This window comes from Equus quagga, chromosome 8 (genome assembly GCF_021613505.1).
Source record: "Equus quagga isolate Etosha38 chromosome 8, UCLA_HA_Equagga_1.0, whole genome shotgun sequence".
Classification (NCBI taxonomy): Eukaryota; Metazoa; Chordata; class Mammalia; order Perissodactyla; family Equidae; genus Equus; species Equus quagga.
The window spans coordinates 26,521,123-26,547,865 of NC_060274.1; the positions used below are offsets into that span (position 1 = coordinate 26,521,123).

At 38.3% G+C, this 26,743-nt stretch overlaps 1 protein-coding gene across 6 annotated transcripts in view; it reads right to left on the reverse strand.

Moving 5' to 3' along the window:
• The window catches only part of CD36 (CD36 molecule), a 69,055-nt gene that overhangs the window by 16,233 nt on the left and 26,079 nt on the right, over window positions 1–26,743 (reverse strand). For 4 of the 6 annotated variants that reach the window (XM_046669382.1, XM_046669381.1, XM_046669385.1 and 1 more), the window contains exons 2-4: window positions 13,349–13,442; window positions 12,581–12,781; window positions 3,078–3,238 (exon numbers count right to left, since the gene is read on the reverse strand). In XM_046669382.1, the coding sequence (XP_046525338.1) occupies window positions 3,078–3,238; window positions 12,581–12,700 (281 nt within the window). In that variant the 5' untranslated portion in view covers window positions 12,701–12,781; window positions 13,349–13,442. Of the gene's footprint in view, window positions 1–3,077; window positions 3,239–12,580; window positions 12,782–13,348; window positions 13,443–19,327; window positions 19,455–24,739; window positions 24,762–26,743 lie in introns of those variants that run through there. The other 2 variants (XM_046669383.1, XM_046669379.1) reach the window with 2 other exon arrangements.

The window sequence follows — 26,743 nt, forward strand, 5'->3', positions numbered from 1 at the left end:
GGGACTGAAAGGGAAAAAAACACACACGCACATTTCACAAGGATGTCGCAAAATGTAAATTCTCGTAGGAGAGGATTCAGAGGGTTTTATACCCCAAGTCCAGCCTCGTATGTGGAGAGTTCTCTATAACTGTTTTCTGAATGAATAAACTAATAGCTCACATTCTTCTAAAAGAACATTCACAGTCAGCTAGAAAGATATTTTGTTTTTCAAATAATTTTATTGAAATGTTATGATTTACTCTTCTTGGAGTACTGTAGACGCACAAGGAACAGAAAAGTCTGAAACAGCCCCCAGGACAGTGTGTTACTAGTCAATTACTATTTCTCTTAGATAATTGTATTCTAAAATTAGATTCCATGTTATTAACATTTAAAATTGAATACTTTAATTTTCAGGAACACTTATGTATATGTATAGCTATTGAAATAATAGCAAAATAATTGTGACCCAAATTCTAGAGCTTACTTAAATTGTACTCACAACATTTTACCAGTAGATGGCACTCCCTAAGAGAAAAACCTTTTAAACTGAGGACTGTGTTTAGAATGTACTTTTAAAAAGACAGCATAATCGCTCGGGTTTTGTTTAAAAATCAGAACGTATGCAGGTTTTGGAAAGTGTTGATTAATAAGGTCAAAGGGAGGAATCTGCCTCAGATTTTTCGCAAGATTGCTTTCTCTGTACTCCTGCCAAAGCAAAGTAAATTTAAAAAAAGCAAAGATTTATGTTAGACCTGAGGATATTCTGAAGGCGTTACTGAGTCTTCACAGAGGTGGTGCAGACATAACATATAGAATTAAGATCTCAATCCAGGCAACATCATGCTTTGACCCGTGTCAGACCTCATCAATCAGAGTTGCATGGAACACACGTTAACATCAGCCAAATGAGCCTGAGATTCTGTTCGAGGAGAGACGTCCCCCACGCTGCCAGTGTCAACTGGACTCAGGGTGTAATTCACGGGGAGCCAGCGTCACCTCAACACACGGAAGACTCTCAAACTATTAACTTTTTCTGAAAGGTGATCGGTTTCTCATGATTGAAGCCTTCCGAGCAGACACTGACGACTCCCTTTGGGAGACACTGTGAGACAACGGGTTTTCTAGGTAATCAGAAACCCTGTTCACGCTGTTCTATAAACAGGAGTTTATCATTTATAAGCTTCAGCTGCACATCCAACTTCTCCTCTCCAATCCTCCCCTCATTGCCTCTCCAAGTCAATCAAATAGATCTAATCCACCCCGCTTTGGTCTAAAAGCCTCTAAGAATAAAACGCATGTTTGCTGTCACCCATCGGAGAAAGACTAGGACTAGATTCAATGTTATGTTAAGGTTTCCCCATATCCCGAGAAATATCCTTAAAAGTAAAATAAATAAACTCCCCCAAACAAACAAAGCGTTAAACAGAAAACATGCTAAGTTCTAAAATTCTAACTGCTCTTCTCTTTCCTCGCATGTATTCAGTTCACTCAGGGTTAGGAATTTTTAAACAATTCTGCTTAGGGTCTCATCAGGTCCCGTGAATTCTAGATTTTCACAGGTGCACATCAGAGCTATAGCATTTTGGGGGGACAACATATTCCTACAGGCTTTTGATAATAACATAAGAACCATAAGAACAGGAAAAAATAAAAATATTTCCCAGGGTAAGATATTTCTTGTAACAATGAAGACCAAGTCTTCCGTGACAGAGGTGTGGGTAGTCACATGTGCATTGAGATGGGAGACCGGGGACCTTTGCTGGGACAGAGAAGGCCCCAAGGTCCCCTGCAGCTTTCAGATCACGCACGATGGCAGCAGGAAAACCCCCATCACCGCCATAATTTTGTTATATTTCGAGTGTGAGTTGTCAATCTAGAAACATATCAATGCGTGGAGAGGAAAGAAATTATAGAATTATAGACCATCTAAAACAGACAAGAGAGTAAGACTACGAATTATAAGAAATCATTACAAATATGAATTTTTGTGATAAGAATTGATGACAGCGTATAACTAGGTGTCGTTATCCTCAAGGGAAAGTCTCACGTTTGTATAACAAACAACACAGCAGGACTGGCTTTTTTCCCATATGGATATCATGAATATATTCCAAATCCTTGGGTAAAGTAAGTGTTTTCGGCACCTCCGTCTCCCGTTTTCTTACTTTGATAGTTGGAAAAGACACATGGTCTATAATTTAAATAGAGGAAAGGTATGCAGACAACTAGGAGGTACCAGCTCCCAGGTTTGTGTGAATATGGACCAATCACTTCACACGCCCTGCGGACTGCTTTTTAAATTTAAATGAAAAGTTCTGGTTAATCGCTTCCCCTGGTTCTAATTGTCAAAGATTCTATTCAGAAGGGTATTAAACTATTAGGGACTTGAGGATAAAGATGTAGCATAGACAGTCTCAGGACTGGAGAAAATAGAAGAATGAAACAGCTGAATAAATATAAACACCTTAATGACCTGGAAATTAGTTTGAATAGAAATCCCTAACAGGTGCTGTAGTTACATAAAGTCAGTTTAATGCCCTGGTTCTCACATGGAGTGTGTGTGGGCATCGCCCACAGGGTTTGTAAGACTCAGGACTGAGTCCAGCCCAACAGTCCCCAATTCATCTGGTCTGGGGCGTGGTCTGAGAATTTGCAATTTCTGCCAAGTTCCCAGGTGGTGCTGATGCTGCTGGCCCAGGAGCCGTAGTTTGCGAACCACTGACAACATATCCGTTCAATTTTAGGATTTTAAAATTCTCTGGTTTTTAAATTCTGATAGACTTCTTTTTTGTATTCAGCACGCATATTTCAGAGTTATTGAGAATATAAGCCACAAGTGTGAAACACCTGTAACTTCGTAAATGTAGGGCAATTATTTGATGCTGGTAAATTTATAATAAGATCTGTATTTCTTATAATCATTAAATCCTTAGATTAGGATTCTATATAGGCAGAAACAAAATATTTCAAATTATACCACTGGCAAGCAAATAGTACGTACATTTCAATACAATAGAATTTGCTGATTGGAAGCCTTTTTAGAAATACATAGGGTCACGGAAAGCGTGCCACTTAATTGGGGGGACCACTCACCTGTACGTGTATGGACCTCTTTGCATAAGCTTAATTTTGCTGCTGTTGACCGCCACTTCCTGTGGATTTTGCACATCAAAGATCCAAAACTGTCTGTAGACTTCTGTTCCCGTTTTAACCCAATTTTTAAAAGCAATTGTACCTTCTTCAAGGACAACTTCCTATGAAGAAGAAAACAAGTTTGGGTTATTTCTCTGTAGTAAATATGAGCACTTCCGGGAGTTTATGACCTTTGGTCAGTCAATGAAAGGACCAAGCTCAAGTACCTTGTTCACGAGAAGCTTCGCAACCTTGCCACGCACTTGCAACAGAAATGTTCTCAACAAATTATTATTGCGATGTCTTTTGTTTAACCTTTCACAGAGAGAATCAGTGTGTAATACTGCAGCTGTCTGCTGATTTAAGGCCAACCATTGGCAAGCTTTAGGGTGACCAGATGACAATATTGCAACAGCTAGTAACACACTTACTAGGCAAATTTTATCAGAGCCGTTCCAAAAAGTTCTTATCGGGTTGAACATTAACTTCTCTTCTGCCCTCCATGAGTTGCATTAATGATGCAAAACAGAAAAATCTAGTGGTACTGGAGGGTTTTTCGTTTTCTTCAAAAGTTGGGCATGATCACTTAACATTTATTAATTAAGTAAACGAACACTTCTGGATGAAAAACACAAATTTGGCTTCTTCCCTTCAAAGTCCTGCTCAATATGGCTTCCCTAACTCTCAATATATTAGCAGCAACCCAATAGTACATATTTACAAAAACAGCACATATTTCCAAAAATCACTTGATTATTGCTGTTGCCGGATGACAGTCCTTGTCCACATGACGGGCAACTTTAGGGCAATTATGTGAGTGCCCTTGATGTCTTCCTATGCATGGAGTATGTAGAGTATGAATGTAGAACATATATTGTTCCATTTCTCAAGGATCTTATAAAGCACTAAGAGACAGACTCATATACAGCAGATTTTAATCGATGAGCTGTTCCCTTACCCTACCTCACCCTGACCGAGTATTTGTGAATACTTCCTTGAAAAGCATTTCACAGAAAAGGAGCCTAAAGAGGCCCATGAATACAGGAACAACCTGACCTATTTATTCCCTTCACCTGGAAGTGTCAATGTCTAATTCATTATTATAGGCTACTGCTCTTTAAATAAAAGGATGAAATGAGGAAGTCGTCCCATGATTCTTTCGTGGAATCTGCTAAAAATTGTTGATGTCCCTTGTAGTGAAGATAAACAAGTGGAAACAATACGAGTGACAGAATGAGGAAACCCTACAGTAAAAGCCTGTCCCCTTGCTCTAGGAGCCATGGGACTGAGTGAGTCACCGAACCCTCGGGGTGAGTGTCATTGTCTGTAAAGTGAAGGCGTTATCACGGATGCCCTCCCAGATTCTTTCCACGGCTGCCACGCTCTGAGCTGGATGTCTATGAGGAGTAGTAACTGGCACAAACGAAGCAGCATTTCCAATGAAGTGCTTTGGGAAGAATGCCCAGCATAGCAACCTCGCCCCCTCCCTCAGTGTGCCAGGGGAAGGGGTAGAAAAGAGCTTCGCAGAAACGAGCCTAAAGAGACCCAGGAACACAGGGACAATCGGACCCACGTTTCCTTCACCTGGAAGCATCGATTCGCAGAATCACAGATCAGGAAAGGTTGCTGAACATGATCACATCACCGAGTCGAGCCCTCAGGCTCAAAGCAAACAGGCGGGGGCCCAGGGGAACATCGGCGGACAGCAGCGGCCTCCTGATGAGAACTCTTGCCTCTGACCCTTAGACGTGTCCTCTTTTACACAATGCTGTTAGTGTCTTTATTTTTTTCCTGTCATCTCTGCACTTAGTTGGTAGAAGTCAAATTAAACCTCATATCTTCAGGATACTTTACTTATTGCTTAATGCAGAGCAGAGAATTCCTTAGAGAGCAGCAGGGCACCAGGCTAAAACACTATTACAAAACCCCCTGCTGTTGCGACGCGTTTCCCGTGGGGACACGGGAGTTGCTAAAGCAATGTCAGACCCTATTACTTTTACCACCAACTGTCCTTGAAAAGCTTTTAATTTGCTCTTAAAAAGTCTTATTTCCACGCTAACAAGCCCAATATGAAGACAAAATTGCATATAGATAAAGTCTTACGTCTATTCTTCTAAATGCAAAGTGTTTGACAGGGTATTGAAGCTGAAATCTGTATAGAAACTGAAAGCTATGTTAACTTACCCATTTCAAGAGACTTTACGAGAGGAAAACACACACAAATGTACACACACACATTATTACTCTCACGCTATAAGAATCCTAAGAACTGATACAACACCAGTTATTTAACATGTGCTTCTCAAGGCACATAGTTTATTTCAGTTCTTAATGACAAGAATTAAATAAATGTTTACAGAACTGAAGAGGAACTGTGCTAGAATGCGCTTGGCAAGACAGAAAACCTCCTTCCCTTTAACGTGTGTGCAATTAATATCAAAAGACACTGTAAGTGTGTCCTGCCTTTCCTCCAAAAGCTGTGGATCACTCGCCTTATTTGCTGACATGGAGATACTTTAAAAACTTTGAAAGTTGAAACACAAGGAGTTGACATGGATGCAGTGAATTATCACCTGTTAGAGTTGGGCTCATCTAACCTCGTCCAGGGAGAAATGAGTCCTAGAGGAAACAGGTGTCTGATTCAATTTTATAGGACAATTTAGTAGTAGATAATGGGGAAATTGAATCTTTTCAGTCCAATTCTGTGTAGCTTCCATGGCTCCATGGTTTGTTCAGAGACAAAGAGAAAAATCACACAAGCAGTCAAAATAGGAATGCATTTCTACCATATGCAGTATGAGAATATGGTATAGCCACTCCTTGAGTACCAAGACTAAATATGGTACAAGTTCCTTTAATTTTAAAAGGAGCAAACAATTTCATGTCCTTTGTGAACTTAAAAGGCCTTGATTTTATGTTGGATTTGGACTATCTAGTCTAGTTTGCAAATCTTTCACTAAATTTGAAGTACAAAGCTGATAATTATGAGCACAGAAAATGTAAGGTAACTTAAGATCCTCTCCCTTCGCTGATGTGTACATCAGTGTCTGTCTCTGACTTTAAGGATGCAGGCCACCCGACGTCGGTAACGACTGGATCCCAACTTGATGACTCGCACATGGCATGGTCTCCAGCTGGGTTGAAAGCCGGTGACCTTGAAACTTCTATTTTGCCACATTAATTTGAAAGTGTATGTCTATGACAGTAACACCTTCTAACTAGTCCCAGCCTCATTTCATTATAGCTGTTGCAGGACAATAGTCCTCATCAACATGAGTGGCAACTGTAGGGTAATTATGCAAATGAGCTTGATGTCTTTCTGTGCATGGAGTATGTAGAATATGAATGTAGAAAATATATTGTCTCATTTCTCAAGGATCCTATAAAGTATTAACAGACTCATATATGGCAGATTTTAATCTATGAGTTGGATTCCCTTACCCTTCCCCACCCTGACCAAGTGTAGAGGCTTCTTCACTCAAAGCTTGGAGTGACGTCATTATCAATGAAACTAGGTGCTAGGAGTTTGATCCTGAGTCCGGTCATGTGCTAACCATTTAACCTTGGGAACGTTATTTAATTTCTTTGTACCTCAGTTTCCTTATCAGTAGAATGGGGATAATAATAATAATATTAGGTTGAACCATATGAAATTAGTATTTTTGAGAATCAAAATAAGTCAAATGTGGTTTAAATAAATATTTATCCTCATAGGTTGTTATAAGGATTGATAAATGTGAGCACTGAGAACAGTGTGAGCACATAGCAAGCATTCAATCAATGTTAGCGATTATTATTATACAAAGCCCATCCACCCTTTAGAGGGAGAATTACACCGTTTTCTCCCCAGACTGGTTACTGCTTCATTCCTAGTATTGCTGTCTAAACCAGTCATGTGGCAATAAGTCATGTAATATCCTGTGACTGACACTTTTTTCTGCTATTTAATCATTTTTATATTTATTCTCTCTCCAGCGAGATCAGAACTTCCTTAAAAAGCAGAAATATACTGAAAAGAGTCTTCATCCTCCCCACGGTTTGTTCTGCTTGGGACCTGTGACAAGGAACTTCCCCATGTTCAAAAACACTCCTCCTCTGTGGATGCATCATGGGTGTGCGTGTGTGTGCGTGTGCACTCCGAGAAGGAGAGTGCACGAGGGCACTGGTGACAGCTGTGCTGAGAGTCGAAGAGTGGCTTTGGACTCAGATCATCAAGTCATCAATTAAAATAGTGAATTGAACTTGGTGAAACCGATTGAATTTTATATGTTTCTGACATTCAGGAAACTAGCCTCAGATAATTATTGTAAAACCTAAGATGGGAGATCTATCTGTGGCATGAAAAGTAAACCATGTTGGTTTTAAATTAAGGTGGAGGAAGAAAATGAGACATGCTTACCTGCTAGTTCTTGAAATACTGTTTTTAAGTGATTTTATTATTGGAGTTAACATAATTTATTTTAAAACTGCTATTTTAATCTAAAATTTGTTTTGGCCTGTTTCGAGTTCTCATCTATTGTCATTAAATTTAAAACAAATTCTACCAGCTTTAATGACTAACACTCTAGGCATTTCTTTTTGAGCTTTTTAGATATTATAAAAACGTATAAATTATTTTACCATATCTGAAAATACTATAAGTGGATATTATGAAATTAATATAAGTATAAATTAATTTATATTATTAAAATGTGGACTGTTGATTCAAAAGTCTAGTCATTTTAATAAACATAAATTATTATTTCGATTTATTTATTTTATCTGATAGCATTTCTCAGAGGCTGCTAAAGGAGCATTTTTTTCAAGAGTGGGGAAAGGAAATGATGGTATAATTGAATGATGGCAAAATCAAACATTAGCCTTTAATAGGAAAAAAAGAGAAAACTTTATTTCCCTTCTTGGCATTCTATAGTTAATATCATAGGGAAATTAAATTAACATTTATTTTAAATTACGGTGTTACACAATATTCACTAAACATTTATCAAGTGATGTTAACAATGTCAAGTGATTAATTATCTTTTGTAAATGGTGGCAGGAGCCTGACCTTTTCCCAAAGTGCTTTGATAGTCTCTACATCCACATCCGTGCTGCCCATGCTGTCGACTTTTAGTCTTACCCAGCAAGATCGCATGAACCCACTGGCTCCACGCAAAACTATTAGGAATCATTTAAAAATATTTGTGAGAAAATTTTCAGCTATGAACCATAAAAAGCATGAATTCCCTAGAAACATCCCTTGGAAATAAAGAGTACAAATATATATATATATATTCAAATATATATATATATATATATATTCAAAGTAAAATTTCTGGCCTATTTTAGACCATTTCAAGAGCTGGCATCAGGGTGCCATTTTTTAGAACTGGAAGGTATCATTGAGTTTCAAGTCTGCACTTTATTAATGAGATAAGATGAGATGATTTTCTGGCCTTTTCTGATTAAGCACTTTAATTCTTCTTCTTTTTTAATGGTGCTGTATATGGGCAATAACTTTCCCAATTTGCTATAAGTCAATTAAATGAAGAAAAGAATCTTCCATGAGTTTTAATGGTTTCAAACAAAAACTGCACAGTTCTAAAACTTATCCATATTTGTAAAATACCAGCATTAACGTCAGTGCTCCTGAGGCCGGGGTATGACACTTGGCTCCCTGGGTTTACAAGTAATTCAGAGATTTGACTCTGACTACATGCCAAACAGATACATATACCAATCTCACTTTAAAAATAGTTGTGTAAACTAGAGAAAGGAGAAACAGTCTTATAGAAAAAAAGTCCTAGCATCTTTATATTACTAAAATTGACAAGATCAACATGTCTGGATCGAAATCTCAGAGCAAATTCAGGCTTAGTAGCTGGGATAGAGAGTAACTATCCTTTAATAGTTTTTGGAACTCATTTTTCCCTCAAGTTTCCGTTTTTTTACCTCCTCCTTCTTCCAGAGTCTATTTTTGTAAAAGATTGCACAGATAACCCCGATTTCAAAAATAACAAGGGAAAACACCCTATTTCTTTATTTCATCCCCCCTTATGCCTCTACCCTACTGAAATTATCCTTTCAAAATCATTAGTGACCATGCTCTAACCATTATTTCCTTGATTTTCATCTTCTGGAAAACATTTTATTCTCCTTCCCGGAGTGCTAGCTTTCTATTAACGTCCAAAAAATTATACTCTTCTGTTTTTATTCTTCATATGAAATCACTTCTCTCCGTCTTCTGTTTTTGTCTGAATTCTGCACAGATCCGGTAGTAATCGCTCTACTCTTTTGTCTCTCCATTCAGACCCTCTAGAAGGCAAGTCTACCATTTAGTTTTAGAACTGTGCAGTTTTTGTTTGAAACCATTAAAACTCATGGAAGATTCTTTTCTTCATTTAATTGACTTATAGCAAATTGGGATGATCACATCTACCTGAGTGAGGACCTTTGAAATATACACTGGTGATCATATCAAACCTGTAAAACCTCTTTTATTCTCTGAAGGTGTACACGTCTATCAATAACTCAGCTGGATGTCCTGCAGCCCGTTCTTTTTACTCCGCTCTCTCCTAATTTAGTCCCGCTATCCAAACGGCCCTAGCGCCCCTCATCCATCGGTTCTCTCTGTGCACTCTGCCACACGAGACCAGAGCCTTTGTGTTATACAATGTACAGACTGTGCAAAGATCTTTCTAGAAGAGAGTCTAGAGCTCTCCTTGAGAGTAGTCATGTCCTACATGGTTTTTCCTTGTTTTCCTATATTCGGTCTCCTTGCTTTCCAACCTTCCTTTTGTAGAAGCAGAGTGTACAAGACTGTCATCTAGTCTGCCCTCAGATGGCCTGGGTGTGCAAACTCACTCCTCCTCCCTTTGGCTAGGTGAGTGGGCCAGGTGATTTAACGTCTCGTGACTTTTGTGGGTAACATTACAGTGCCTTCTCATAGATAGCTGTGAAGGTTAAATGAATGAGTATATATGAAGAGCTTAGCAACACTGAATAACTGCCAGCCATTTGATAATATTAATCTCCAAATGCAGGTTTTGGTGAGTCTTACGCCTACTGAAAAGCATGCACCAATTACGACTGCCTAGCACGTCATTAAATAGTCTTCCGCCTGATGTGCAAAGCTTCCTCAATCTGACCCGATGTTGCTTTTCTAATCATCTCTCCTGTTAATCCCATATTTTTGGCACAATCTCTGTATTCTTCCTGCCCTCTTCACAGCGTTTAGTTTCATTCCCACGACTTTTTCTACCCTGTTAATCCATCCTTCCACACCGTTCATAAAGTCCTCTTTGGACCTTCAAAATTCCACACTTCTTCAAAATCCAACTCAAGTTCCACCTTCTTCCTAAAGTTACTGAACACTCCGAGAGATTTATTTGTCTAAATCGCACTTATTTTTCCATACTATACACCCTGGAAGTGAATTCTAGAGTCTCACAGGTCCATTTTTTTACTATTCCCCATTTAAATCTTACACTTGTCGAGATAAAATTCGTTTTACTCTCTCTTAGCGGTTATACAATAGCAAATTTTAATGTCTCAAAACTCTTATTTTCTCATGATTAACTACCATGAGCTTTGGGATAAATATTCAACAACTTAAAATAGATGCTATGACCTCACATGCCACGTAACAGAGTCTATATGGACTAACATTGTTGAATGAAGAAGAAGAAGAAAATACATGATGGATACTCAGCTACTGATCATCAATTATGCGTCAGAAAAAATAGTCTCACGCTAGAATGCTGCACACTGGGAGATTATTGTGGCTTTTCTATTGGGAGATTTTTACAAAAGCGAAGTTATAATCCTTGTGTTAGCACAGACACTGACCCTGTTCTCTCTCCGCAGAAGATCCAGAAGAGAAGCCCCGGTAAGAGCAGGGAGGGTGTTGGGGCAATGGCAACTCCATCTCACACTGTTGGATAGACTCCCTCACCATCACTTGTCTCTCTCATGGACTCTATGAAAACTATTGTCAAGAAAACTGGGAATCCCAAGGCAAGGGGAGGGGCAATTTATAGTATTTTTTTCAGCTAAATGTATGCAGTTTAAGATCTCAGTCTGTTAGCAATAGAAAAGATAGAAATGACTATATTATTGAGCAAATGTGGCATGCAAGTATAGGAACTACCACCTTAAAAATGTCCATTGTCCCATCTTTTATAGTAAGACAACAGCCATAAGGGTACAGTGAGATGATTTCTTTTAACTTTAAAGTCTTTAGCATTTTTAGCTAAAGAAAGAAACTTCAGAAAATAGTACCTGTTTGTCACCAGTAACTAGATTTGAAATTGTCTTCATATTAATTTGTCAATTAAGTCAATGTCTCAGTGAAATAAAATGGTAACTCTATGTTCTTAGTAAGAGCAAGACGTGAAACACGGATGAATGGACGAGAGAGAGAAAGGTCTTGGGGTTAACAGAAATTCCAGTATGAATTGGTAGGTAGGGTTAGCCCATTTCCTGATTCATTTCTTGTTCTGCACTGTGCCCTATGCTTATTAACCCTCTGTCTAGATTACTGACCTCCAGCCAGGCTGAGAGCTGAGGCCTTCACTCAGATATGTTTTATTTGGCCAAGATTATGTTTAAAAACCTAAACATACATGCCTCCAGGCAGGGCACACGCTCAAATTCACAATAGTTCCTGCACTTCATTTCATCTTGTTCTTGGCAGCTTCACTTTTTTTCTTATTTTAAATCCTATCTTCAAACTCCCGAAGCCATTTGAATTTGCCATCCCTTGATTTAGGACTTTAGCAGATCTGCGTTTATTCTGGTCCTGCCTCTGTCTATCAATTACAGTTGGTGAGTGTGAAGCTGATTAGAAGGGACTCGAGTGGGATGTGGATTCTAACTTGTGCAAAGACATATACTGAGCTATGTCTTACCTAACATTTCTAAAAGTATGGTCTAAGGGTCAAATATAAAACTTCATAAATAGCAAGTATTTATAAGGAAATCATATATTATTACATATTTTCTAAAGAGTTGTAGTTTGCCAAACAAAAAATAATTTACCAGTTTTACCAAAGATTCTTGCCTCCATATTAAATCATCTTTGTGATATATATGAAATATGATTTTACTTTTATTCATATTAACCAAAGTGCAGCCTCTTTTATAAATGTACCCTCCTAAATTCACTTACTTATTTCTCATTGAAAAGCATATCAACATACTTTTAGGACATAATTAGAAGCAATTATTTCTAACGACCTGAAAACCTATAAACAGCTTCTATCAGAATTTAGATGTTTATACTTAAGACAGCACTGCACTCGTGTTATATATGCGTTCTACTTTTAATATTTCTCTATGACGTAGAGTCACAGTGGTTCGTAATCACCTTCGTGTTGAAGACACAAAATTGCCAGTTACCGCGAAATACAGACACTCAAAGCAAAAGACAGACAGAAGATGGAATGAATCAGAATGGCAAGAAATATCCGTTAGATGATTTGTACCTTTTTAATTGTCTTCTGAATAATCATGTCCCCAACTGGCATTAGAATACCTCCCAAGACAGCCAGGACCGCACCAATGACGGCGCCTGCGATGAGACCACAGTTTCTGTCACAGCCCATGCTTCTTCTTCGGGGGAAACTGAGGTATAGCACCTGCTTCTTTCAGACTCACAGATCTGCGTAAGGCGGTTTCCAAGGGGTCTGGTTCCATCATTACAACAAGATCATAAAACAGAAGCTTAAATATCAGTATAAAAAGATCAAAGTGCGAAGAAAACATGCAGTGGAAACATCATTTTGCCAGCTACAGATAAAGAAATGCTTTTCTTTTTTTCTCTTTCTTTTTTGGTGAGGAAGATTGGCCCTGAGCTACCATCTGTTGCCAATTTTCCTCTTTTTGCTTGAGGAAAACTGGCCCTGAGCTAACCTCTGTGCCCATCTTCCTCTATTTTGTATGTGGGATGCCACCACAGCATGCCTTGATGAGCAGTATGCAGGTCCCCGCCTGGGATCCAAACACATGAACCCCTGGCCACTGAAGTGTAGCACAAAACCCTATCTAAGGAGCACACACTCCCTGCACTGCCACCCTCATCCACCTTCCCTTAGCCAGGGACACTGAGCTGCATCTTCAGCCTTTCAGCTGCCTTCACCCCCCACCACAGCCATCCACAGGCTCCCTGGAACTCTCCTGCAAGCTGAATGTGGGTGCCTGAGGCCTCCTACGTCTAAATGCCAGGTGAGAATGGTGACCCATGTTTTCTTTACCTTCTTCACAAATTGACAGCAAGATGTCGATTTTACAGGAAAGGAGCTGATGAGTCTCAGGAAGAATCAATTTTTCTAATCATTTGTAAGCTATCTGTTAAGACAAAAAAGCACGGGTAAATTTGGGGAAAAATACTGTCAGAAAATTAATACTAGAATACTCTCTAATATCACCAAAATTATAATCAGGATTAAAAGAAAATCCCATTTTCATGAATGCTGAGCTCACGCTCGAATTGTTTCTTATAAACACTGTTGAGAACAAATATTTTGAAGAAGTGTCCTTCACTTTCAATTTCATTGTTAATAATTGACTTTTGGATAGGTACAAAGAATTTGAAGAAAATATATATTGTAGAGAATGCTTTGTTTGGTAGGCATTGCTTTCTTACTAGCCTCAAATATTTTTTTTTTCTTTACAAATTCAACTGCAATATTGTTCATTTTGTCATGGGCAATTGATTCATGCCAATTCTGTAAAAGTCAAGTAGTCTGTGCTAGTATGTATTTCACCTAGTCAATCTTATGTTTTTTTAAATTTTTATTGAGATTATGATAGTTTACAACCTTGTCAATCTTACTTTTGATATCTTTATACAATATGTGGTTATTTCCTAAAGATTGGAAGAAAACGATTTGTGGAATAAGTGGATCCTGTTGTAACAGAATTAATGAGAATTTATTACTTCTGACAAACGTTTGAAAACACATTCATTTGAGTTATTTTGGTTGCAGCTGCCTTTTCTTTAAATAGGGTTGACTTGCCATTGATAAACAGTCAGAATATGCTTTGTAGATTATAAACAAATATTCCTGACAAATAAAAATGGCAATTAATAGGATATATTGGAGTATATGAGGAAGCCATTTTGTGTAAACCTAATTTGGTCTGACCTTGTCTTTCCAAAAGGGCCTGACCAAGGCCGTTGAGCATGCATTGTATATCTGCTTTAGAGATTCCCTATGGCAAGAACAAAGGCCCTTGAGATAAAGGTGCAACTTCTCTCCCCCTCCCAATGTTGGCATCTCCTTAAAGATTAAGCATCTTTCTTTAGTCTGGGAACTGATTGCAGCGCTCATCTGTGATGGCCCAGCCCGAGGCAACACACCTGCCACCCCGCAGCGCTCACTGAGACAGCAGACCTATCTGCTGTTTCCATCAATCGCTGTGCTGACAGAGCAGCCTCGTGACTATTGTAAAAGGGACATTTCAATCATATGTGAAACACCCTCTTTGAGGGTATATAACCACCCTGTGTACCCCACTTCTTTGGAGTGCTCTGTTCCTTTGTGGAAAGACTCTCCGGGGTTATAATCCTCAGATTTAAGCTCAGAATAAACTCACCCAAATTTTCATTTATAGATTGGTTATGGATTATTTTCATCCACATTCCCACTTGAAAATGTTCGTGACCAAAGAAAACGTAAATGCCCCCAGAATGGAGGCTGCAGACAAAAAACAGGCACCCACAGAGCATTTTTGTGAACACTGTAAGAGTAATAATAAACATGGTACTTGGTTATGGTCTCAGATTTTCCCTCCATAGCCCTGCTGTAACAGAAGTACCACTCTTAGGATTTTTTTGGTATTTATTTCCACTTGAGGAACCATTTAGTTTTCCAAATGTATTAGTTGCATAGCTAAGAAAATTATGGTAAGGAAATAAATAAGACTTTTCCCCAAAATGGAGAAAGATAAATTACAAAATTTTTTATGGTAATTTATTTTTACTCTTTCTTACCCTTTGGGATTCCCTTTTACATATGCCTTATACCTAGGGTGCTTCCACTTAAATCAGGATGCAACCAACTCATTCACACTGAGGTGCTGGTGGCCAAGAAGCTTGAATAGTCATTAACATCACGTTTTTTCCAACGTAAATGAAAAACACATTAGCTTAACAAGTGATTTATTTTCCCTGTGTTATTTTAGGTCTCACTGAGCAAGTTAGGTTGGCTTTTTGTTAACTGCTTGGGGCGGAGTGTGGAGGAGCTTCCATGCCCTCTGGCCAGGGTTGTCCTGATGCAATGGAACAAGGTATTTAAGGCTGATATAAGGTTTAGATATTATCAAGCACAATTTCCTTTGCAAAGCATAATGGTATAGTGCCTTACAATTTTCTCTAAACATAATCTTTTAAACAACCATAATAATTGCCAAGTAGAGAATATCATCTTGGTGTTCTGTATACTGTGAACAAATAATCATAGTCAGGGTAGCTTATCAAGCAATAATTTGCTGAACACCCATTTCGTACACTATCCCCCAATTCTCATTTGCAAGTTATACTTAAGGCAGCCCTCAAAATACGGGGAACCAACCCGGTATAATTGAGATCAGCAGATTAAACCAGAAACTGATTTGCTGCTCTCTTGCCAGGTGACCACGGAGAAGCTGCTTAATCTCTCTATCCATCGATTTCCTCATGTGTAAAGTAAGGTGCTAAGATGAGGTCAGCAGTTTTTAGTTGAAACAGCTGACTTGGTTCTTCTCTCAGATTCCTACACGGAAGCCCAACAGGCAGAGCGACTGTGATGGCAGCTGTGGTGGGGACCCAGAGATCCTGCTTCCTGACTTGGTTTCTCCACTCCCATGTGACACTCCTGTCCCACTTTAGGGAACTCTGGGAGGATCTCTGCAGAAATCTATGTCTTTCAAACCCATTTAAAAATTGGGATGGGAAATCCCCAATGTCACACTCCACTTTTGTTTATAGGACATCATGAATCTAATAAAAACATACAACTTTCTTAAGTCTATATGGCGATCAATGGTATCCTTTCAGTTTATAGATTATAAATCCTATTCCTTTTGTAGAATCTGTGAGTGTATCACATTCCCTTGGGCTATCTTTGAAAGAAGGAAGAACAGAATTTTTCTTTTTCTGCTCTCAAATTAATGGAGTGCTTCTAGAACGAACTTCTGAGCGTTATGCCTTTCCATGGTATCGGAAATCTGGTCGTAGAAACAGAGACTGAGCTCTGATAAATAGGTCAGAAAATGAGACACAATTTCCAGAGAATCTGCAACGATTCCTGTGTGTGGATAAAGCTGTGTTACCAGGAAAACTCCACCCAGAAAAGGCCTGGCCCCGGGGCAACATTCCGGGGGATGTGAACCACAGGTCTGGAAGAAGCGCCAGACCATGAGAGTCCTTAAGCCGTGGACTGGAGCCAGGACCTGGGTGACACGTCTCACTCGTGAGCGAGGACCTCAGATTTCCTATTCTCTCCATTAGCCGGCCTTCCACTCCTCCTCAGACTAGAAAACCAGACCACACACTTCTGTTTTCCACTGCACACACACTGTTCTTTTGAGACACAGTCTTCCTTACCTAATAAATCTCTATCTGCCCACAAAACCAATTTTTGGAGATTTAGCAGGTGATTAATCCAATAACAGGCTAGATATGAACACTGAAAGTCAGTGTTCAAAATTAATTAAAGTCCTTTTCACACTCCTACCCCACACCATATCTAGATGTGTTCATGAAGTCATGATTCCCTAGACATGAGAAAGATGTGCGTTTGAATTCAAGCTGGTTGAAATGGGTGTAAATAAATCATTTAAACCCAGTTATATTTCATCATGTGGAAATAGAAGGTCAGTAGACCAGTACTTCATAAACTTCTGTTCAGAGAGAAAATTCTCGTTTCAAATTAAATCACGTGAAATCCCAATATATGAATACAGTGAAACGAAAAGCTATTTTGGTAAAAGGGGGCAGGAAATGCAGCCTTTCCTCACCCAGTCACACCTCACTTGAGTTCTGAGTCATCCCCGCAGAAACCGAGGGCTCTGTAGAAAATTTCTAAATGACTAGACTAGGAGATATCTAACATCTTTTCTTGTTGAAGTTACCACAATCCTTTTAATTTATATGTGGATTTCCATCCTACCAGAATATATGGAGGTAAAAATACATAACAGAAAAAAATTTACAGACATCTGTAATATAAAACAATAGTACACTTCACTAAATTACGCTTTTCAAATATTACAATTTGAAACTTGCTTTGATGGTAGTCTTAAGAAATTAAGACAATAAGTATACTGGACTTCACATATTATACTAAGGATCCTTCTAGAAACAAGCCTATCATTTGGAGTACTTTTCGGAGTATCTGATTACATGGATTACTGCAGGTTTGAAATCATTTTATTAGAGTCACGTGGGTTTTAAAAAGGATTATCTAGAGCCATTCTTGATCTTTGAATCCTAAATGGAAATGCTATCTTTTTTTTTTCACCCCAATTCTACTATAAACAGTGAGGGTATGATTTGCAATGGTTAAGAGTCTGGACTTTGAAGTCAGGTAATTTAGGTTAATTTCTGGGTCTTACTATTACAGTTTCTCTGTGGCTCAATTTTCTCTAAAATGGGTGTATTAGACATCACGCTTGCAAATGTCAAATAAATGTATATAGTTTACAAAACACATAGATTACAGTAAAATCTGATGAGATAAGGTATTCTTTCTATGTTCAAGAACTAAGAATATCATGCAAAAGGGAAGGTAGCTACAAGGTTAGCACAATGCTGCTTGAAACTTTTAGCCATGACTTGGGCCGGTGAACTAACACACCTTGCGATTAAATTAGAAAATAACCACAGAATTAGTTTCTTTGGGAAGAAAAACCCACAAGATTCAGACGTATTTGAGTAAACATGGCCAACATTATCATAAAAAATAAGGGTGGCCACTATACCTTCCAAGGTAAATTGCAAATTTTTCAGTGTACTCTGTCCAAGTACTTCTTCAGTTCAATTATGAGACGCCCCCCAGGCTAACCTGCTATCTGATGATTGTTTGATGATTTATTGTTCTGGTAAATGAAAAAATTTGTACATATTTTTTTCTGTCATAAAATTCAATGGACCATTAAACTCTCTACATAATAAAAATTTTTTAAATTTCATTTTAGTGATTTTATGAACCAATATTAAAAGCTATGTTTCTTTCAGATGCAAAAGACATTACTAACGTTAAACCACGTGGGGAAGAACCGAAAAGTACATGCAAACATTTTAAAAACATCTTTCAATATGTTACTTGATAATTCCAGAAACTAAGATTTAATCTAGAGAACCTATGCCATTCACAGTTAGGCACAAATTCACTTTCTGTAATTAAATTGAAACTTTTAATTTCCCCAAAATCATTTATCCTTTACTTAAACTTGGTATCATCATTCAAGAAAATAATTTGTTGACATTTGTAATAAGCTTCCTAAATAGCCAAAAATGTTAATTTTAGTTTATTTTTATTCTACAAAACTTTATACAATTTACACTAATTAATTAAATCTAGAGTCATTATTTGGAATTAATATAATTTAACATTCCCAGTAGCAATTACAATATCTTTGTTTATTTTTAAAAAATGCTTAGTAAGAACATATACAAAATACACACTGCATTTAACCATGTAGGCAAAGTCAGATTCACCAAAAATTGTGCAATTCTGATAGAAAATTAAACAAACTAATGGCTGTATAAAGTATTAAGTAGCTAACAATTGCATACTAGAGAGCACATTGATGTAAGAGTGGCAAGTCATGTAAAACAACTAATCTTACTATGTTGATTTTTATTTATGATGATTTTCATTCATAATTTAAATAAAAAATGTGTAGTTTAAGCGTACATTGAAAGTTTTACAATAATCAGATTGGATTGTAAGTCATTTCCAATATTAACAAAGAAATGTTTAGAGATACACATAAGGTTATAAATATCAAGAAGTGAAATGTTGTTCACCATTGGACGAGGTTTTAATATTTTTTCAACATAAGATGTAGGAAGATTGATGACTTGGAAAGCAACACAAACTAATTTTTAAGTAAAGCCCAGTGGCTTTAAGAAAATAGTTACTGCTTTTTGTTGTTGTATAACTTCTTAATAGTGTTGATATAGTACTATCTCCTCATTTGGAAGAGAGAATTTCTCTTTTATTAAAAAGAATCATATGACTTACCTGCAAAAAGGCTAAGAAGAACTTTTCAACCAAAAGCTCCAACATTTGAATAGGTAACTCTTAGTAGAACCAAATAGTATTCTGCAGAAAAGCCCTGCACTGAATCCTCATTACATAAAGTGTGTGAGTTTAAATATGCTTCAAAAAAAAGACCTCAACGTCAGATGCTAATGAGTGATTTGTTGCCAGAGGAATTGAGAAAAAAAAAAAGAAACCCACACACATCACACTACTAGCAGGGCCTACGGGTCTATTTTTGTGGCCGGGTGAGGACCGATTACCTATGTCTGAGAGAGTCAGCAGCTCTTTTTTTTTTCTTGGCCATTTCCCTGTCCAAGTAAGTCAGGGGTCGGAGAGACAAAAAAACTGACTTGCTGAGCTGCCTCTAATCTATTCCGCTTTATTACACAACGATCATTCCAGATGATGAACTGGGTCAGCGGGTGGAAAGTGTAAATTGGGGAGAACAGTTTGAGCCTAACTTCCCTGTCATGACTTAGCTTGCTCAAATCATCTCATGAAGTTTAAACAAAATGCATTTTTCTATACAGCATTAATCTGGACTGTGTTGAGACTGATAATTTTGAAAACAATTGGAGACTGCCAATCAGTGAGGATGACAGACATTAAAAAAGGAAATAGCCTATTGTTCTAACTGACAGTTTCAATTGTTTGTCATTTTCTGTTAATATTACAGAACTTTCAAGAGCACATCAAAATCTTCCTATGAAAACAAAAAAATTAAACTTCTCTTAAATTTCTTCAGCCAAAATACGATTAAACAACATTGAAACAGAATCATGATTTAGGATGACCTTTGAATATAAAAAAGTATATACTTAAGTTACTTCAAAAGAAAGTCATTATTTTTAAATCTAAGAAAAACAGAAGGACTTGCCCTTTGGGGAAAAGAAAGACCCTCGATATTAAGAATCCATTCTTAGAAAGGAATTCTCGGAATCACAGAGGCAAAATAAAAATCTCAGAATGTTAAACTGCCATCCATCAGCTGCATAATTCCCTCCAGGTCAAGCCTGAAATAAAGCAACATAACAACAGCAGGCAGAACATATTTAGTCCATTAGATCATAGTTAACGAGTCCTTCTCGCTGGACCACCGGCTGCTCCTGGGGCATGTGGTGGCTCCTTCACGTCAACCGTGCAGTCCAACTGGAAAGGAATCTGAAACTCTCTTTTTCTGGGGCATTTTGACTGACACATTTATTTAGAAATTAATAATAAGTGATAAAATATCTTAGGTAGATTGGGATTGTTTCCCAAATTTCAGACCACTTAATTAGGGCCAAGTAGAAATGGCCTTGCCCAATCTCATGCGGCTTTATGCTTTTCATCTTAAAAGAATGATTTATAGAGATTTCAGCAATCTTAAAAAGATGATTCCCTTGTAACTGTGACCTTTTATCTTTGTGGTATTAGGTGAAAAGGTAGTGTAAAGGCTAAGTTAGTAAATATTTTGATTAAGAATATCTATTTTGTTATATTTATAAGCTGCTTCAATATGTTTTCTTCTTAACCTTAATTCTCACATACACACACACACCCCGCCCAATGTGACCATTCAGAAATAGCTCACCGTCACGGGACTTCAGACAGGACCTATTTTAAAGGACGTATTTTAAACATATTGAAATGCCGGTTAAATAATAATGAAAATATGAAGACTGCTAGAGAAGGATATTTCAGAAAAATGCGTGCAAAGTTGACGCCTAAGTTGACCCTGCACTTACTTGGATCCTTTTTAATCAGCAGCCTAACGCCATGCGATTCTCTGACTGTCTCTGGAGAGGGAAATGTCACACCCTCCCCTGAGCAGTCAGAGAATCCAAAAGACACTCCCAGAGGCCAACGCTCGGCGTTCAGTCCCACAGACAACAGCTCCTGGGCAGTTTGACACACAAGGCCCAGGAAGCACAAGCTAAGGAAAATCTGAAACCATGTGTTCAGATTTTGAGCAAGATGCACACCTTGAACAATAAGACAGAAAAGTGCTACACCCATCTCAGAGTAAAGAATGTTGGGGTTTTCATTTAAAAAGATTACATGCCCACAACATCGTGAAGAGATGTGACTTATATGAGGGTTTAACTTGTCTGATGGAAATTCACGATAGCACCAGATAAATTTAGGAGAACGAAGCATAAAATATTCGGTTTACTGAAGTCAGTTCGGGCACTTTTTTTGGTGAGAGACCACATAGGGTCGGGAATCAGACAAGTGAAACCCGATGTGACCAGGCACTAGTTATATTGACTGGAATTAGGAGTTAAATAACTCCTTACTCTTATTTTCTTAGTCAAAAATGGGGGAGAACCAACGAAGAAGGTGACAATAAGAATTAAATAATGCGAGTTGTGTGCCATGCTCCACGCTCAACGGTGGCGATTCCCCGGCCCTCACAGGGGTTTCCTTCCCCTGGGGCCCCTCCTCTTTCTCCCTGCCCTGCTGTTTTCTGCAGATTACACAGCACCAACAGACGTGCCATTGACTTATTTTTCTGACCTGCTTCTGCCTCTGCTAGCAAATTGGCTCCAGGACGAGGGGCCACTTGTCTGTTTGGTTCACTGCTGAATGCCGAGAGTACAGACCAGGCTCATGGCTGGTACTCAGCTGAAGGAATGGACACACACAATGATGTGATCACAACCATAATAATATTTTGGAAAGAGTGAGGATGACCAGAAATCAGAGGTTATCGTGCTGCTTGTTCATAGCACGAATCCGCAGTGGTTTCATTGGGATGAAGAGCGTCTGCTACGGAAGCAACCGGACCTGAGCTTGCACTTGAAAGTCGTCACTTCCTCGAGAGCCTGGCTTCTTGCTAACTCCTTTAGCTCTCTTAGCCCCACTGGAAGTATTTCCCTCTCAGAGTTGTTGTAAAGATCCAAAGTGATAACGTGAAGGACTTAGTGCACAGCCTGACATACAGTGTTTGCTTAATAAATAATTGCTATGGTGATCCTTGGCTATTAAGCAAATTTTTATTTTAGAGGATTTATTAAAGTAATATGAACAAGTAAGAAATATTGAAAATTATAGAAAAGCATAAAAGAAGAAGTCTCTTTCAACCCCCAATTCTATTCCTCCGAAGTAACGCATGTTAGGTGTGTTCCCACACGCCCAGCTATGTTATGAATTTTAAACCATATACATGTGTGTGTGGGATAATACACACACTGAATCATACTTTCTGCAACTTGCCTCCACTCATGCTGTGTGCCTTGGAGATGTTCTGAGATCACTGACAGACCTGTCTCTTTTTCCATTATTGAAAAATATTCCAGAGTAAATGATGTACTGTCCTTTAAATGACCAGTCTCCTGTTGCATGAATATTTTTTGTTGTCTCTAGTTCTTTGACCTTATGAAAACAATCCTAAAACTTCATGGACCCCTAATTTTGTTACCTGTTCTAGGACACCAGTAAACAGCAGAAAGTAAAATTTCTGGGTCAAAACTGTGTCCTTTTATTTTTTGTAGGGAGAGTTTTACCAAATTTCTGTTCACGCATGTACACAACAGTGTGCGAGAATGCCTGTCTGCATACATCACTCACTCTGGTTTACACTGAACTTTAAGTTGTTAACAAATACTTTTTTTATTGGTAAATATTTGACTGAGTGAAGTTTAATCTGTTTTCTTAAGTACATTGGCCATTTATATTTAAAATATTTGTGATAATATCCTTGTTCATCTTTTTTTCAACAGATTTGTCTTTTCCTTATGAATTAGTAAGGAAATAGCCGGTCTTCTGACATTTGACAATTTTTTTAAATTTTTGACTGTTCTTAACTTTTATAGTATTTTTAAGTTACCAAAATTTTCAATTTTTATGCCACTAACTTTCACAGTAATTTCCTTCTAAGTATTGTGTCATGCTTTGAAAATCTTTCTCCACTTCCGGAATATGAAAAATAAACTTTCTTCCAGCATTTGTATGATTTTTAAAACCCTTATAACGGTATTTTTAAATAAGCTGATTCATGGAATTTGACGCTCGTGAAGGAAAAGAGGAAGAGTAAAGTAAGTTGAGTAACATAAATATTGCAACATATTTGGGAAGCAGACCATAGATGCATGGTAAGAGTTCCAGAAGCGCGATCACGTGACCCGACGTCTGATCACAGCTTGATTAACAACGGGATTGTGAACTGGGTGACACACAGTCATCATATTCCTGATTTCCCCTCTCGTCAAAGAGGATAGCCACAGAGTCTACCTACACCCTCAAGCTGAAGATCAAATCAGATGGCAGATTTAAACTTAAAAACGTAAAGCTGTAGGCAGCTTCTACGCAGTAGGCAAAATTTGTAAAGTGATTCATTTCTTCTTTTACAGTTCAGCAAATGAAAAGAAGAATCTTGGTCTAAGATGCATGGCAATTCTAGATTGTACGGGAAAGCACAGACTTATAAATAAACGATGATGACACAAGAACAGAGTTAACACACAGTGGGGCTTGCCATCTGCCAGTTGTGAAACTAAAGCATCTCACACATTGCCTTGTTGACCTGTCACACCACCTGACCAGGCTCTGCAGACAAACAGCTGTGGTCACACAGCCAGAATTTGCCAAAAACAGCAATGAAAACCCACACAGACTGACTGGAGAGCTACGCTCTTTTCTGAAAGAAAAAAACAACAACAACAAAAGATGGAAATACTTCATCGATACCTAATTTTACATATTCTTTTCAACACATTTATAGAAATTGAATAATTTTAAATAAGCTGATATTAGATGGAGAGGAAAATGATATCTAAAGACCACAAACAAGGAATGAACAGTGAGCATATTCTATATGTGACAATAACAGAATGATTTTGAGATTAAATAAATAAAATCCATTCTAAAGCCCTGTGAACTACCTCAACACATTCGTTACCAGTGTAAGACTGTAAAGTAAAATTTGTTTTATCACAATAATCCTTGGGGATAACTAACCATGGAGATTTTATGCACACACACATACTTGTGCACATGTATAGACACGACTCTATGTGGCCGTATATATTTATGAACACATATCTATTTTTTCAACTGCTGCCTTGGTTGTTTATGGAAGTATTAAACCAATGGCATATTCTACCTGTTTTGAATAGTGAGGAGGGGCTCCACAGGCAAGAATAATAAGTAAATATATATGTACAGAATTTAAACAGAGAATATTAAATGCACAAGAGCTGACAGTACGATGTAAGGCAGTGAAAGCTTGAGAGAGTAAAATGGAGGTTTCCAATATCATCTTTAAAAGAAAATTTCAAGGACATTATTAAAGATAAAATGCACAATATCAAGGGAATTGAAGTTTTGATTTAAACCATGTGGTCTAAGGAGCTGAAGCACAGGAGGAAAGCAAACACACTACAATAAAAACATAAAAAGCATGCTTACCCACGTGTTTACTAGATGCCCTGGTGGGAGCTGGGAGGCGAGATGACAGAGACAGCCCTGAGCCTGGAGAGTCCCCTGTGGGCACGGCCAGGTCACTATGCAAATCTCATGGGCAATCTGAAAACGTTGGCAGACCTAATCTTTACTTAAACCGTTAGCAACGCTGACTTAGCACTCTAAGAAGAGGAAAAAAAGTCAAGATTTAAACGATACTAGGAAACGCAAGAAAATGCTATAATCAGCCCAGTTGTCAGGGTAATTTGTGCTCATATAGTTTGAAGAGTGTGATGAGTGTGTAAGAACAGAAAAATTTATCTAAAGGAATCAGATGGATAATGAGACAAAGTGATTTTTGTTCCATTTAATAAATAAAGAGACATACTAACCACAAGGGTGAGTCTGTCTTTTATATATATATGTATGATAAAACTGGCAGAAGCAAAAGTTTTCCTGGAAATGCTATGGATCGTTTAAATAGCTTTCTTTTTTTTTTTTTGTTTAAAGATTGGCACCTGAGCTAGCAACTGTTGCCAATCTTCTTTTTTCTTTTTCTTTCTTCCTTTTCTCCATAAATCCCCCCGGTACATAGTTGTGTATTTTAGTTGTGGGTCCTTCTAGTTGTGGCATGTGGGACGCTGCCTCAGCATGGCTTGATGAGCAGTGCCATGTCTGCGCCCAGGATCCCAACCAGTGAAACCCTGGGCCGCCGCAACAGAGCGTGAACTTAACCACTAGGCCAAGGGGCCAGTCCCATAAATTGCTTTCTTTATATATTTCTGTGAGAATATTCTAGAAATCCTAAACATTAGAATAAAAAGTGGGAGACCGCTGCTCTATAATGCATAAGACAGATATCATATAAATTCATAATAATTCTAAAACTTCAAAACCCAGCCACTATCCTGCACATGTCTGTGCTAGCCGATTATCTGCTTGAATGAAAGAGATGACAACTTGTTGGGAGCAGAGGAAAACCTTCCCCTTGGAATCTCCACACTTAAACTGTGCATGACAGAGAAATGTGACTTGCATATGAGACGTCAGCAGCAGCATTAAAGTTTACTTCGCCTTATGGAGCAAAGACACGGAATTTGAGAAAGCAGTTGACCTTGTGGTTAAGTAGGAAGAAATCTTCCAGCCTTTCTAACTGTAGTACATAGGTTGAGGCAGTATCAACCCGGTCTTCATGCCAGTGTCCATTCTCCTCATTGTGCTCCAACAAGCAATCAAGGACTCGACACACGTTTACTGTGACCGCCCTCTTTCAGATTCCTCAGTGTCACTCGTCTCCTTTGTTCTGGCATCCCAATTTAAGTAAACAACAGTAGGTATGGAATCTGCACTGCTATGGATTGTCTCCCTTACATAACTCCACCAGGTCTGCTAGTTTGGCACCGGTAGATTAGTACATCTATTCTCTGAGGTTCCTAGGATACAACTGTTTCCTTGGCTTTTGGGGCCCGAGGTGTCTGAGTTGTGGAATTTCTGTAGGCGACCCCTCCCACTCCACAATGCCTCGGGCTCATGAGTAAAGAAATAAATGCGGACTACGATGCTCCGTGTTGTCTGAGCACCTTTCAGTGTACCCTTGTGTTAACAGCACAGTGCTTCCCTGTTCAGGGGGAATACGCTGAGAATATCGTTGTTTTCCCAAGCTGCACACTCAGGGCTCGGAGCAGCATCCTTCGCTATTCCAAAGGCTGGAAACATTTTCTGGACATGATCCAAGATCGTTGCTAGGCCTGTTTTTCCTCTCATTTTCTACAACTCCTCAGGGAAAACGGGGTAATCACAGTAGGTTGGAGAAAAGAAGGCTAGGGCGAGTAAAATTTGAAGGTGAAATGAGTCCATAAAAACATGGAAACCGTACCATTTCATGCAACTCAAAACTAAAAACCATTAAATATTTCTCATGCTATAAAGAAGCATGTTCCAAAATATTATCTTTATAATAAGCTTCAGTATATTACTTCTCTCTTTCACAATCGTCTCTATTTCAATTTT